At 43.3% G+C, this 15,342-nt stretch overlaps 1 protein-coding gene across 1 annotated transcript; it reads left to right on the plus strand.

Annotated features, from left to right (window-relative positions):
• Positions 1-6,406: 6,406 nt before the first annotated feature.
• On the plus strand, positions 6,407-7,588 carry adirf (adipogenesis regulatory factor; the record flags this gene model as incomplete). Its single annotated transcript, XM_083685885.1, has 3 exons — positions 6,407-6,485; positions 6,886-6,948; positions 7,485-7,588. 3 exons carry the CDS (start codon positions 6,407-6,409, stop codon positions 7,586-7,588), a joined length of 246 nt encoding a protein of 81 aa, XP_083542011.1.
• Between the last annotated feature and the right edge of the window lie 7,754 nt (positions 7,589-15,342).

Raw genomic sequence — 15,342 nt, forward strand, 5'->3', positions numbered from 1 at the left:
ACACTACATCACACCACAACCCCAGTACACTGTGTACATCCGGATGGGAGTTATTTGACCTGTAAATTTTGTTTGAAGTTAACACCAAGTTCTAATTGAAAGATGTACTTGGTGATGCTGGCGGTTTGCAAAAAATATATCATTTATATATTGGCAAACGAATCTGACCTGGTTTCAGTGATTCAAAGTATCAAACTAGGATAATGTATGATTTTGTGGTGGTACTGTAACTCATTATTTTCTAACTCTCTTTTTCTCCTACATTTGTTCTTCCTCTATCCAGGCACCAAGGCTGGCTCAGGTAAGTTTACTTTCTTTAGTTCAGTCTATTGTGTGTGTGTGTGTGTGTGTGTGTGTGTGTGTGTGTGTGTGTGTGTGTGTGTGTGTGTTTGTGTGTGTGTGTGTGTGTGTGTGTGTGTGTGTGTGTGTGTGTGTGTGTGTGGACTCTCTTTAGGTCAGCCTATGACATCAGAGCTGTCAGATCAGAGGTGTAAGAAGCTTACTCTCTTCTTTACAGTGGCAATGAGGTTACCCCAGGTTGACCATGCCACAAGATAAGGCTGTTGTGTTGGCCTAAGCACAACAGGACATTGAATGTACTAGGTGTGTGTGTGTGTGTTCATGTGTTACTTTGTGTGTGTGTTTGATCTTGTAGTGGCTGAGAAGACGAAGGAGGGGGCCTCTCAGCTGGGTGGAGCCATGGCCTCTGCTGCCGGCCTGGGGAAGAAGGACGAGTTCCCCAGTGACATGAATGTACGGCCAGCAAGAACTTATCTTATCTTTGAATTACAACTCCTGAATATACATATGCATACATCCAATAAGTGCACACTCCATTTCAGTGTACTGCAGCTCATTAGTCCTAACTCAAATTTGGTCCGGATGTCTGCACTCTCCAGTTTAGTGCACGCATTCACAACAGTTCCAAACCTTTGCAGAGGCTATATCAGGAGTTGATTGTACATCTTTTTATTGTGACTGAGATTTGAACACTTTCATCCTTGAGGGGTTCAGTAAAAGAGACATTTCATCAGATGTTCGATCGATGAACACAACAGTGCTTGCCAGGCATACAAATTGAATTAGAAACAGAAATTCAGAGTCTATAGAGAGGGTGTGAAGGGGGAGCTCGGGGGGGGGGGGGGGAGCTCGGGGCGGGGGTCTTTGTGGGAGAACATTATTCATTTCCTTAAAATCGTGGGAGCCCCTTCCTCTGTCGAATAAGTAAACATCACATTCGGTGATTTAGAAATAGAATAGTGCACTGAATACTGAAATCTTCATTATTCATTTGGACTTTCTTTCTCTCATCGTTTAGGCACAACACTGTATACATAAAAAAAACATTTTATGGTGAAATACCACATGAAATAGGTGGCTGTTGTTTGTGACTTCAATGTTCAACAACAGTCATTACTAGCGACATACAGTGTTAGGGCTGTGAGTTAAGTGGGGAAATAGAATGATTCGAACTGACATGGCCCCTCAGACCATGGCAATTTGGCTAGTACACCAAAGATGGCTGACATGGAATTATAATAGACAACTGTCACAGTAATCATTATTATTAGAGTTATTATATACCATGGAATGTTGATTTCAAAAGACCATTTTACTCATTCTATTTCTATGGGTAAGAATGCAGCAGACACACATAAGCAGCTCCCAGGAGCCAGTGTTAGTGTCCAGATCCCATGTAATGACCTAGCTGATCTCTCTCTGGGACTATCACTATCACTATCACTCCCCCCCCCCTCCCCACTCCCCGCTTCCATTATTACCCCTGTGCTCCTTGCTCCCCAGGCGACCTTGCCCAATGTCAGCTCTCTCTCTCTCTCTCTCTCTCTCTCTCTCTCTCTCTCTCTCTCTCTCTCTTTCTCTATGTTCAGCTCACTATCAATTAAAACACAGAGGGAGGTTGTGGCCAGTTTTCTCAAAGATGGAAGATGCAGGGAGGGGTTTGTTTTCCTTTGACATTGCGGCTGCCCCCACTGAAACCAGAAATCACACACACACACACACACACACACACACACACACACACACACACACACACATGCACATGTTTCGATTGTTCTTTATATTTGAACAACAAGCACTCACCTCTCTTGCTCTCTAGTGAACCATCACTGTTCCACTGCTAATTGAACACACTGGTGACAACAACAACGAAGCATTGTCTACTGTCACCTGACCCTGTATGTTAATCATACAGGATGGACATCATTTTCTCCTTAGCCTTCCTTCCTGAGAGTTCAACCCTCTCAGCAGTGTTCAACCTCGTGGTGGTGACTCACTAATCTAATAAATGTCTTACACACAGCCAGCCTAAGAAGCTTCCAGCATGGTCTGTTAGCATTAACACACAGGTACTGAGCTAAACCATGTTCATTTGCTCCCAGTAAAGATGATAACACTCACTTGTGAGATAATGTATGTCTACAATGCTGTATTATTAAACACAATTTCATCATTTTAATGGGGATTCAAAGCTATCGTAATTCAACAGAGCAAGTCAAGTGAGACGAGATACTTTTAGATGATATGAAATTCCCGAATTGAACACTAATTGCAATTATTTAATGACTAATGATTTAAAATAGCATGATAATGGTCATGTGCTAATGGAGTCCTGTAAGTCAAACACACGATCATGTCACTGACACACTGTATGGATCAACACCCCAAGTTGTTTTTTTTCAGATAATGGACGATCTGGTTGGGCACATACATATTTGTTGTTGTCAGCCATTGTATATAGTTGAACCCAGTCTGATTGGGTGGGTGGCTGTGCATTCATAACGCTAGCTGTGATAAAACACACAGGATTATGGTCTGTTCCTCTGTGACCTAATTGACTTGATTAGAGGAAGGTTTAAAAATAAACGTGCAGCGACCCAGCAGCTTTATTCTCAGGGACCATACTGTAGTAGTACGTACTCTAATGAGCTGCACTCTCTGCTCACTAGCTCTGTTAGCTAAAGATACTGGAGTAAAGATACTGTGCACTAAACCTGCACTATCCATGTGCGTAATATTGCCCAATATTACCAGATATACTGTATATTTACTATATTCAGTACAGTATTGAGAATAAAATGGGCTTATGCTTGTGATCAGTTACTTTATCATATCATCATGTAAAATGTGTGTGTGTGTGTGTGTGTGTGTGTGTGTGTGTGTGTGTGTGTGTGTGTGTGTGTGTGTGTGTGTGTGTGTGTGTGTGTGTGTGTGTGTGTGTGTGTGTGTGTGTGTGTGTGTGTGTGTGTGTGTCTACAGCCAGAGGAGTATGGGCAGGAGGCCATGGAGCAGCCCCAGGGAGAAGCACTGCCAGAAGAGACCTATGACGAGTCCCAGCAGGTAGGATTTCTCAGATTATTATACACTCATCATATGGTTAAGACCATGTGTGTTTGATACCATTCCTCATTATTGATTCCATTCCATGCATTACAATGAGCCCGTCCTCCGATTTCTACCTCCGCCACCCTCCCCTGACTGAGATTGAAAGAGAGATGGTCGAAATGTTGATGCAGAGAGAGGCACTAGAATACTAACCAGTACTACATACAGTAGCTGCACATTCTGACAGTAGTGTATTTGTACAGCATTTTGCTCCATTTTGATTCTACTGTACCATCCCCCTCATTCACTGTGAGTTGGACCATTTCTCCACAAGTTAAAAGTGAGGGTTTTGACAAGTCAATTGCCAGACATACAGTTGGGTATAGCACCTCCCACATTTAGTATGGTGTGTGTGTGTGTGTGTGTGTGTGTGTGTGTGTGTGTGTGTGTGTGTGTGTGTGTGTGTGTGTGTGTGTGTGTGTGTGTGTGTGTGTGAAGCATGCAAGTCTGAGACAGATGGTTATTTTTTGGAAGGCAGCACTCAAGGGTGAACTGATTTCTCTGAAATCTAACTAATAATGACTCAAAAAATCTCAATGGACGGCTACCAAACACATGGTCTGGCTTACGGTTTGATTGCAAAAATCAATGTTTTTTTTAAACTGTCGTTTTTCATATGATCTATATGATATTCAGTTGCATATGTGTGCTCAGATTGTGACATGATGTTGTTGATGTGTTGCACACTGTTCAATATCATGACCCAATACGCTTGCTCTCTTTTGGGTTTGCATATAAATGCAGCGATTTCAACGGCTATTTTACTCATACAGTATACTTATTCTTTATTTGCTCAAGAGGGATTTTTTCAGGCTTTCAAATGCTCTTTCCTCCATCAATGATTGAATCTTCAAATCAATAATTGAAAAAATACCAAATTACTCCTGAAATAGTATGCTTTGTGATATCATATTTCACAGAGGCCACAATGCCTGTTTCATCCCTGTCCTTCCTCCTCCATCTTCCTCCCTCTCCTCCTCCTCCTCCTCCTCCTCCTCCTTCTTTTCTTTCTCTTCCGTCTCTCTCCCCCTCCCCCTCTGTACTCCAGCAGCATGCTAGCTCTGCCTGAATGGGTGTGGTGGTGGTGGTGACGCTCAACCACCCAGTGCATTATGGGTAGAGTCAGGGGCTTCCCTGCATTGCTGTAAACATGGAGCCTCAGAGCAGCTTTCAACTGCAGCCCCAACCAACGCTCTTTCTGTCACACTGTACAGCCACAGGAAGGGTGCAGTGAAATAACATCCCATCAATAATCACATTATTTTTGGGTGAATAAATGGCCTCCAGGCATTGCATAAATATACCGGAGGCTGTCTTATTAGCATGTTTTAGGAGGCTGTAGTGATGCTAAGACTGTGTCTGTCGTGTCCTTGGAGCTGGTGTAGTCTAGTACTGCCCTCTGGTGGCACTTATTGGTTGTAGCGTTATTATAATTTCTTACAGTAGCTGGTTAGCAGAGAACATTCTGTCCTAATTGCCAGGGTCTATTCTTTTTAGACTCAATTAAATTAGTCTTGATGGGTTCTGTACAGCTCTGGAAGTAGCCTTTCTGTCGGAAATCATAGAATTCCACGGGCTCTCATTCTGCCTATGTGAACTTTGTCTCCCTCCCTCTGAAATCTTTTTATCCCTCTTCCTTCCACAGGAGCAGACCCAGGACTATGAACCAGAGGCATAAAACCCACATTCCAAGTTACCATCCAGCCAGCAGCACAATAACGTTTGTAACTATAAAAAGGACAAATGCTGAAACTATCACAATAAAACCCCGTTGCAAAAAAGTACAAAAAACAACAAGCATTCCCACAGAAAATAATGTTCTTCCTTCAAGACAAATCTTTTATTATGATATTATATTGTAAATGTCATGTTAATGTAATGTGTTGGATGTAGGTATCTATTGAGGTGTAGGGCCGTCCTCTCGGTCTCATTTCCTTGACTCCCTCCCAACGAAATGAGACCAGAGTCAGGATTGTGACTCTTTGTACTTGTGTGTATTTATCTGTATTTATAAATGTGCGATAGATGTTTCTCATCTTCCAATAATGACGTTGGGAGTGAAAAAAATAAATCTGGTTGCGAACAGATACAATAATAATCTAAGTGTGTACAATGCCTGTTTGTGGGTTTCTCTTTTGCATTTACTTTTGAAGCAAGTTATTTATTTAATGTTTTTCAAGTAAGAGTTTTATACATTGTATCTTTATAGTTGCTTGTGAAATCATTCCAGTGGACTATCTGTTAGAAATGGACAAACTATACATGTTTGTGTGTGTGTGCGTGTGTGTGTTTGTGTGTACTGAAGATTTTAACAAGTTAAAGTCAGTATATTATGTCTTGAAATCATAATGGTTGTCAGATCAATATGTGCTTTAAAATGCAGGAATTGTCAATATAAAGGTTTATGTGTCAAGCCAGACAAACAAATCATCTGTAAATAAAAAATGAGAAAAATAACCCATGTGTGTTATTGTTTATTATTCCAAATCTTCAATGTTCAATACATACAGGTGGCATTCTTTAGACAACTTCCTATCATCTGCAGTGTGTAGACCTCTCAATGATTGTTAATACCCTCTGTCTGTCTGTCTGTCTGTCTGGTCTGTCTGTCTTTCTTCTGTCTGTCTGTCTGTCTCTCTCTGTGTCCCTGTGTGTGTGTGTGTGTGTGTGTGTGTGTGTGTGAGTGTGAGTGTGTCTGTGAGTGTGTCTGTGAGTGTGTCCGTTGTCGGGGTGGGGGGGGGGGTGTCTGACAGACAGACTGATTGTTTAGAATGTGCTGAGGTGGGCTCGGGGGGGCTCTGTCTCCTGGCAGGACTGTGCCATAGCTGGGATTCCAGTGTAATCTGGTCTCTGTGGTGGGTTTTGTGTTGGTAATCCAGTTGGAACGTGCATGCTTGGTGGTGTCGGCCACAAACAGAGGGTATTAAACTGCCTCCCTCACTTGCTGTCTGTGCAACCTGTTCACCGGAGTCTCCAGAAGACAAGCAAAGAGAACAGAGCCATGGCCTCTTTCAAGAAGTCTTTTGAGGGCCTGAAAGGCACCTCCCACTCAGCAGCCAAAGGAGTCACAGAGACAGCAGGTAAGGTATGGTAATATTAGCTCAGAAAACAAGAAAATAATCAATGGGATTATTTGGGGCAAAGACCTTTTCTCAGCTATACTCTGCCTTTCATGTTATGCAGTAGAGTTGAGTACCATTGCTCCTCACATGGCTTTGTTTGCTCTATATCAGTAGTTGGTGCATGCAAACTAAACTGCAGTATCACTTAAAACTAAAATATCTGGTCCTGTTTCAGGAAAATGTGTATAAAATTATTGTGTTTACCAATCATTGCTAGCTTAGGGCTCAAACTGTTACAGTGGGGAGCATTGGAATTAAGTTGTTAGATTACGTTATGGCTTCACCTACTCTGCAGTAATTTAAAAGTTTTGGATGATGGGAGCAATGAATATGAAATGTTCATGTGCTGTGTTTCCAGTCCAGGCAGCTCAAGATGCTGTGCAGCAGGTGGCAGAGTCCTCCAAAGAAACAACCACCATAGGTACAGTACAGTACGTCAACACACAGGGAGGTTGGTGGAGGTAGATATCGGAGGACCCAGTGTTTGATACCATTCCTCATTCCATTCCATGCATTACAATGAGTCCATCCTCCTGTCTACCTCCAGCAGCCTCCCCACACTCATTGATCTAGATGGGTTTATCTTGTCTAGATGTATATCAGTGGTGGCTGCTACCACACTATTCTGTTACAAAATACCTTTACTAAGGTTTGGCAGTAATAAGCAGTAAGCAATTCCTAACCAGAGAAAGGAGTAAACATAACAAGGTATCAAACTTGTTTTGATTTTCTATGAAATCACTTTGAAATTACAGAGATTAAGAGAGCCAAGGATGCAAGCATTTACCTGTCAAATTAATAGTTGATTTACATATATTTGTGCAGTCAGGTAACATGACAGTTTCTAATTACAATACAAACTAGGGTTGCCTCTACAACATCAGGGTTGTCATGCACTACCATGGTATTTTAGCATTTCCCTCCTAACCTAATCCCTCTTTACCTGGCTCTCTCAAGCTGCCCAGGAAGCCAGCAGACAGACTCAGACAGCTATTGGAACAGCTGCAGACAAAGCAACGGACACCATCAAGGAGTTTGGACAGAAACTGGGCTCAAAATGATCCCAGGGACACTGAGAGAGCCTGCTGAATGGGAACCTGTAGAGATGGCGTGTCTGGTTAGAGATGTGTTTTAGTCTGGGAAAAACAATGGAGGAGGGAGGAATCCTGTCAGCCAGAGACCACAACACAAGGCAGAGAAAACATTCCATAAGGAAAATGGTCTAATTTTCCAACTGAGTAACTTGCTTTCTTTTTTCATGTTTTATCATATTTGATTATTTTTTTGCCAAAGATAATAAAGAGATATGCTCTCTTGTTTAAGGATATTCAAATTTGACAACATACATGAACCACAAAAACCTCCAACACTGAAGCACATACAGTATTAACTTCTATATGTTTTACAACCAAATAGTCAACATGTTGACATATTGTATACTGTAGGCCTAGTCTCTGACTATGTCCTTCAGAGAAACCTTTATATATTGATAAGATGTATTATACTGCACGTTTACGTAACAGGGTGATATAAATAGTTTGAAATAAACATGGTTTCTGTTGACTGCATCAACAATTAAGATAGGGCGGTACAGTTGGTCAGTATGCATCATTATATGTTTGCTTATATGGGTGTTTGTCAATCACTGGCACAGTGGTAGCATGAGAACCTTTGGCAGGGTGTAGTCTCCTGATGGGTGTTCTATCTGAGCTGTTTACTTTGCCCTCACTAGCTCACCTCCCTCTTTCCATCACACTGCCGGTTGCTAGGAAACAGAACTCAAAGGCGGCTAAGGATGGGATTGGTGGAGGCCTTGGGAATGGTGGTGAGGACTCTGCCAGCGGGAACGTAGTGTTCTAGCCAAGCTGTGGCTAGCTGAAACAGGAACCCACAAAAGAAAACAAGGAAAAAATATGCTTCCTACACAATTTCTTTGAAGTGTGTAGAAATATCAACGCTCACTGAGACCACCTGGGTATCAACATGCGCATTAAAAAAAAGCATGTGCAGGAATGACTGTAATGGTTTACTGAAAATGTGTGTGTGTGTGTTCATGTGTGTGTGCGTAGGTGATAACACATTCATCTCGCTCCAGGCTTCTCCAGCAGTTGATTCGTTTCCTTGTGATAAGAACATGGCCTTTGAAGTGGTTTTACTGCTAAGGAGGAATGTTATATTCTCTTACATAATACACGACACTATACAGTAATATCTATGACCCCGTTCACACACAGGTTTCAACAGTCCTTGTACAACACAACATATATTAATCTGTTTTGAGTTTTGTAATGTGAACAGGGTCTGTTGTCTACTTGTTCCTTCACCATGATGAGACTATTGATATTCCTGGTGCATCAGTCCCTGTGTAACTGATGTTGAGTCTCCATCTACCGTGTCCTTCACAAAATGCTGCCTCTACAGCACACATACATACTGTACATACGGTATAGCGTATCCTTACCATGCATGGAATAAACCTCTCCTGCATGCGTATTTACTCTCCACTGGGAATTTATTTTAGTTTATTTATTTATCCCCATTAGCTGTTGCTACTGCAGTATCTACTCTTCCTGGGGTCCACACATAACAAAACACATGGCACAGTACGGAACAGTTATAGACAAGAAAAACACAAAGACAAACGACATGAATTTAAAAAAATGTATGAATTTCAATGAAGGCAGCATGTGAATTCACAGGTTTGATCCTCTATATACAATATAGTGTTTGCTTAGATTGATACAGTCACGTCATCAGTTCAGGTTTCCCTGCTTATAAGTATTCCTCTACAACAGCATACACACACACACACACACACACACACACACACACACACACACACACACATAGGATACAGCTTTTTCCTCTTTTTGTAATCTAGCACAGTCACAAGTAAAGCTATTGAGTTGCTATGAGAACGATGTAATAATTATTATCATTTGCTGTTGATTAGAGAGCCGTAGAGAGACTTTGTCATCACATCACCACTCACTGCCAGGAACCCACGGTGGTTTCCAGGGAAACTGGAAATGTGAAGCTTTTCAACACTCACAGCCACAGCAAGAGCCAAAGGATTCTTCTGGAAACTAAACCTGTAGCTACTGCAATCAGCATCCATCAACAGGGGAGATAGAGGGACACACTCGTAGCTTGATATATCTTTTTACAGAAAGATATATTTGATGATATCAGAAGCTTTCATCTCTGAGTCAGAGTGGACAATGGACAGGTTGGACTGTTGAGGTATGTATCATTTGAGCTAGGCTATCTGAAATATCCCTTTGAATAGAATATGCATTATATGCATATTTTTTAAAATGTATATTGTTTTTCTTTTGGATAGTAGAGTTTATTAATCAACTATCCAAAAGCTTTTGAAACAGCCACCAGAAGTCAATTACAGATGAAATCATCTCTATGTTTAGAGCTTGATTGTTTTATACGGAAAAATAGGGTATATAGTGTTTGAAAGATATGTTTTATATCAAAATTACATGTTTGCTTCTCTCCTGCAATGTACATACAGTATCATCTGTACATTTAATATATATAAATAGAAAACATGGGAACAGATTACAAATGTGTCACTAATTTTATTATGGAATGGAACAGCAGCAGAGTCTGGATTGGCTTTAATGGACTAGTGATGAACAGTTGAAGTCCTTACTTAGTAAATGCATATTGTTTTATCAACATTGAACATTGTTTAATTTCAAATTGTCATTTGATGTTGATGTTTGGATTGATAGCCAACTTCAAATCAAATATCTTTAAATATGATATGATACCATCTGAGCGTCAGTGTATCCTTGTGCATATTTCTTGCAGGTAAATGTTTCTTTCTCGTTAGCATCATCATGATCATCATGGACCCTGGTGTGGTGTGAGAATGGGAAGCCTGAAGGACCAGAAGAGCAACCTACCAGAAGACCGCGACACGGCTGTGTTACCAGGCACTCCTGACATGACTGAGCCCAGAGTGTGTATGGACAGCACTGATATCAACCCCACTCCAGAAGGGCTTCATATAAACACCAGCCACCAGCCCACAAGTCAAGACTGTCCAGTAGAACTCCCCATGAACACTGGTCATGGTGTGGAGGGGGCTGAGGCGGCTGAGTTCTCAGAGCACAGGGACACAGCTTTCTCAGCAGTGGAGTGCAGCAGTGTCGTTGTTCAGTTGGACTCCATGCCTGTGGAGGACAAAAGTCAGAGAAACACTGTCCCAGTGATAGAACAGCCTGGAGCTGAATCTGCCTCAGAAGTTAAACACGCCACAATACAGGACGACACAAAGGAGAAGAACTCAGCTGAATCCCAACCAGTTGTCAATGTGCTCCCCGAGAGTGATCTGTCACACACAGGAGGAGGAGGTCAGATAAGGAGGGAACACTCCGAGGAAAAAGGGACAAAAGAGGGGAGGGCTACAGAGGAAGAGAGAGAAGAGAAAGAGGAGAGAGAGAAAGAGGAGGAGAGAGAGAAGAAAGAGTGGAGAGAGTCAGTGAACCAATGTACAGAGCCTCCTCCTCCTCCGGTGTTGCCGCCCAGACAGCAGCACATCCAGACCCAGGTGAGCCTGGAGGTGGTCCAGTCTCACTCTGTGGCCACCAGCCCCATGACCCCCCCTGAGGGTGCAGCGGCTGCCTTCCTCTTCCCATGCTCAGGTGGACGACAGGTGGAGTTCCGTTCTGTTGCCACGGCGCCCATGACCCCGAAAACGCCCACCGCTGCCAACTTTGCAGAGGTGGAGTACCGTTCGGTTGCCACAGGGCCCATGACGCCAAAAACACCCACTGCCCCCAACTTCGAAGACATGGAGTACCGTTCCATTGCCACGGGGCCAATGACCCCGAAAACGCCCACCACCCTTGACTTCCCAGAGATCAGCAGGGGAGAGAGGGAGCGGACAGAGGAGCGGATGGAGGAAGAGAGGATGAAGGAGAGAACGGAGGGGGAGCAGACTGAGCATGTGCAACAGGAGTGTGGTGATGATGAGAGGGAAACTGCAACTCAAAGTGAGTCAGACCCTGCGGTGGTGTATCCTCACCTGGATTTAGCCCCCGCATGCACCATTCCAAAGGAGGAGATCAAAGAGCCTGACTCAGACTCAAATGTGTCCCCAGACACCTCCATAAAGTGCCCTCAGATTAAGTGGGTAGACTCAGAAGGATACAGTTACATGCCAGATGAAGAACCAATGACAGATAAACAGCAGTATACGCAATATGGGTCAAAGGTAGAGGCTGGCGATCAAGAGATTACGATTCTGGTGACCCACCATGACAGTGCTGAAGATGAAGAGGAGGAGGAGGAGCAGAAGGAGGGAAGAGAGGAGACTGAGTCATCCATTCACTCCACCGAGCCTGTGATGTTGAAGTCAGATGAATGTGAAGAGCTCAGTGACAACGCCAGAGCGGTTTTAGAGCACTCTATTGAGGTAAGCAGTGCAGGGGATGATGCCCTTCCCATACAAGAAAACAGCATGGATGGGGGGCACAGTGACCCAGCTCAACAGGACCAGGAAACCACACCGACAAACTCTAACTCCTCACAACAAAACAAAAAGGAGGATTCCCTTTTCGCCAGTGAAAATGTCCAACCAGAAACAGACCTTATGACATCACAGTCTCCAAGTCAAAACAAACACCCAGACCAATCAGGGGATGAGGACACAGAAACAAAGCCGTGCTTTAGTAATGAAGTGAGGGAGAGCGTCCGACTCAAGCAGACAGAACTCTCCCCACTGCAGCCTACTCTTCCTCTGGCGTCGCCGGCCAAACAGCAACACATCCAGACCCAGGTCAGCCTGGAGGTGGTCCAGTATCACTCTGTGGCCACCAGTCCTATGACCCCCCCTGAGGGTGCAGTGGCTGCCTTCCTCTTCCCAGGCTCCTCTGGGACGCTGGGACACGGAGGGGGTGAGACTACGGACGCAGAGATGCAGGTAGGACGACAGGTGGAGTTCCGCTCCATTGCCACGGCGCCCATGACCCCGCAAACGCCCACCGCCCCAGACTTTCCAGAGGTGAAATACTGTTCTGTTGGCACGGCACCCATGACCCCAAAAACTCCCACCGCCCCCGACTTCCCAGAAATCAGTGGGGGAGAGAGGGAGCAGATGGAGGAGAGGAAAGGGGAAGAGAGGATGAAGGAGAGAATGGAGGAGGAGAAGGAGGAGAGACCAGAGCGAAAGGAGGAAAAAACACCAGAGAAAATGACGGCAGAGAAAAAGGAGGAGATAATGACAGAGAATAAAACAGAGAAGAGACTGGAGGAGAGAGAAACGGAAGAGAAAATGGAAGAGAAAACAGATGAGGAGGTGAAAGAGGTGCGTTGGGATGAGAAAGGGATGACCTGGGAGGTGTACGGGGCAGTTGTGGAGGTGGCCGTGCTGGGCTCAGCTATCCAGAAACACCTGGAGAAACAGGTGAAGAAACACAGGAAACATCCCTCTCTGCCTCCCCCCCCTCCTCTCAGCCTCACTGCAGCTCCCTTCCCCTCCACCCCTCCTCCCACCTCCGGGTCCAGCCAGGGGGGCTCAGGGAAGGGCTGCGCTGGGAAGAGAGGAGAACGGGAGGGGAAGAGGGGCAGGCGTAGTCGAAATCCCTTCAGATTGCTGATGCAGAATGTGCAGCAGCCGAACTGCTGTTCCAGAGCTCATACGACTGAGTGAAAGACTGTGACCCTCCCTGCCTCCGTCTGTAGAGTTACCCTTATCTGTTCAGAGCTACCAGGCTAACTACATTATTATAGCCAGAAGACTGCAGACTAACTACACAATCAAGCTTTTACATACACGCTTATCAGCCAGAAACACCTACTGTAAACTGCAGTATCACAGTACAAGACTACAAGCCGGTGACAATATCTCAACCATAGGATCACAGTGCATGCTAATTCAACTATCTGAGCCTTCTGATTGCAACAACCTGTTTCACTGCAGGTGTCTTTACGCATGTCTGCTAAGGAAAAGAAACTGCCTCCCAGGGATAAAACAGAAGAAACGCTTGTTTTGTAATGCAGCTCACCACACAGTTGCTTAGACCATCATCCTGGATAACAATAAGCGCCACATAATGCCGTAAAAAAAGAACAAAAAAGAGACATCTTTCATATGTGTGAAATGTTGGCACTGCGACACAGACTTCGAGAAAGAGAGACTTTCAGGCAGGGGAGGCTGGTGGAGATTCCATGCATTACAACAAGCCCATCCTCCGATTTCTACCTTCACCAGCCTCCCCTGGGTAAGGAAGCCTTGGACATTAGAGCAGGTTAATGCATTCAGGAAGCCAACATCTACTTCTTTCAACACCTTGTACGTTTTGGATGTTATCTTTACTTGTTTTCTTTGGACTGTTTCTAACTTTTGGAATATCTATCTATCTATCTATCTATCTATCTATCTATCTATCTATCTATCTATCTATCTATCTCTCTGACCTGAATCAATTCAGAAAGTGATGTTTTTCATTGTACTCTTTACCTCAAAAAACAGCACAGCACAGCATGCAGCCACAGCCCCCTGCAGCCCCCTGCTGGCTGCCGATATGCCAAGCAAGGCTGCGTCTGATTTATGCTCTTCATAATGGATTTGGTTTCTATAAGGCAGTTGTAGCTAGGAGCACTAATGGTGGGCTCTACGCCACACCACTGATCCACAATACTTTGATATAAAGTCAGTGTTGCGTTTTACCCCTTAATGATTAAGGTTAGGATTTGGGAAGGGTGATCTGATCCCAAACCAGTGTCTGGTGGGAATTTCTACAAAGAGCACAATCCTTTTGGATTACTGGAGATGTTATTGATTCTGTTTTGGTTATCATTTTGGTGCAATTTGCTATTTTTTCCGCAACTGTGTGTTAACTTGCGTTATCAATTTGTGTTAATGTGCAAATGATGTTTCACAGCAATTGTACAATCACAGTAATTTTCAAAAGGAAGAATTTTCCCATAAAAGGGGCAATCTGGGATCACTACATGTTGGGCTTTTAAATGAATGACATAGCCATTGATTCTTGCAGAATATAACTTATAAATGATTAATGAGCTTAGTTCAACTGACTGACCCAAAATATAAGCTTGTTTTACTCCACTGTATGTAAACAATGTAATTGTAAACAAACACTGTACAGCTTCAAAACATGGTAAAGTATCGTTTTGAGCTCATGGATCTCATGGTCAGTCCTTGCATCCATAGCTCTGTCTATGAATTTGAGAGTAATTACATTTCTCCAGCCCCGTCCCTCAGCTGTTGACCAAAAAAGGTGTTGTGGTGACCGTTTTGTTGTTGTTTGAATCCTAGATTGCCCCTTTGAATTAATTATATCATTTTGTGATTAAGTTGTATTGTGATGTGAAACGTGAGTTTATGTTTTCATATGTGTTTATTGGTAATAATTCATCTGATAATTATAGTATAGACATAGATATTTCTGTACATGAACATCATTATTTCAAAAATGCATTTGGAGAAAACAAATGTATTCAATGATTGCACTTGCCATACATTCACTTAAATACACCTCAATATCTTGGATACGCCAATATACAGTGAAATGATCAATTCAACTCAGACCTCAGATCTCACATTCCATACAGCTGTATGTAAACCAAAGCTACAATGCCTTTTGGTTTGTCTCACCAATCCTTAAACATACATGCCTCAGGCCCAAAGCATTGAACTGGTGAAATCTGCAGTAAATACTACTTTTTGGCCAACCCACAATTTTACAATGAATAAGTCCATTCATTTACAGTACATATTTTGTTTCCTTTTTTTCAGTGACTGATGGTCAGTAAAATAATCTGGATTTTA

The sequence above is a fragment of the Argentina silus genome (assembly GCF_951799395.1).
Source record: "Argentina silus genome assembly, chromosome: 15".
In the NCBI taxonomy this organism is placed as follows: Eukaryota; Metazoa; Chordata; class Actinopteri; order Argentiniformes; family Argentinidae; genus Argentina; species Argentina silus.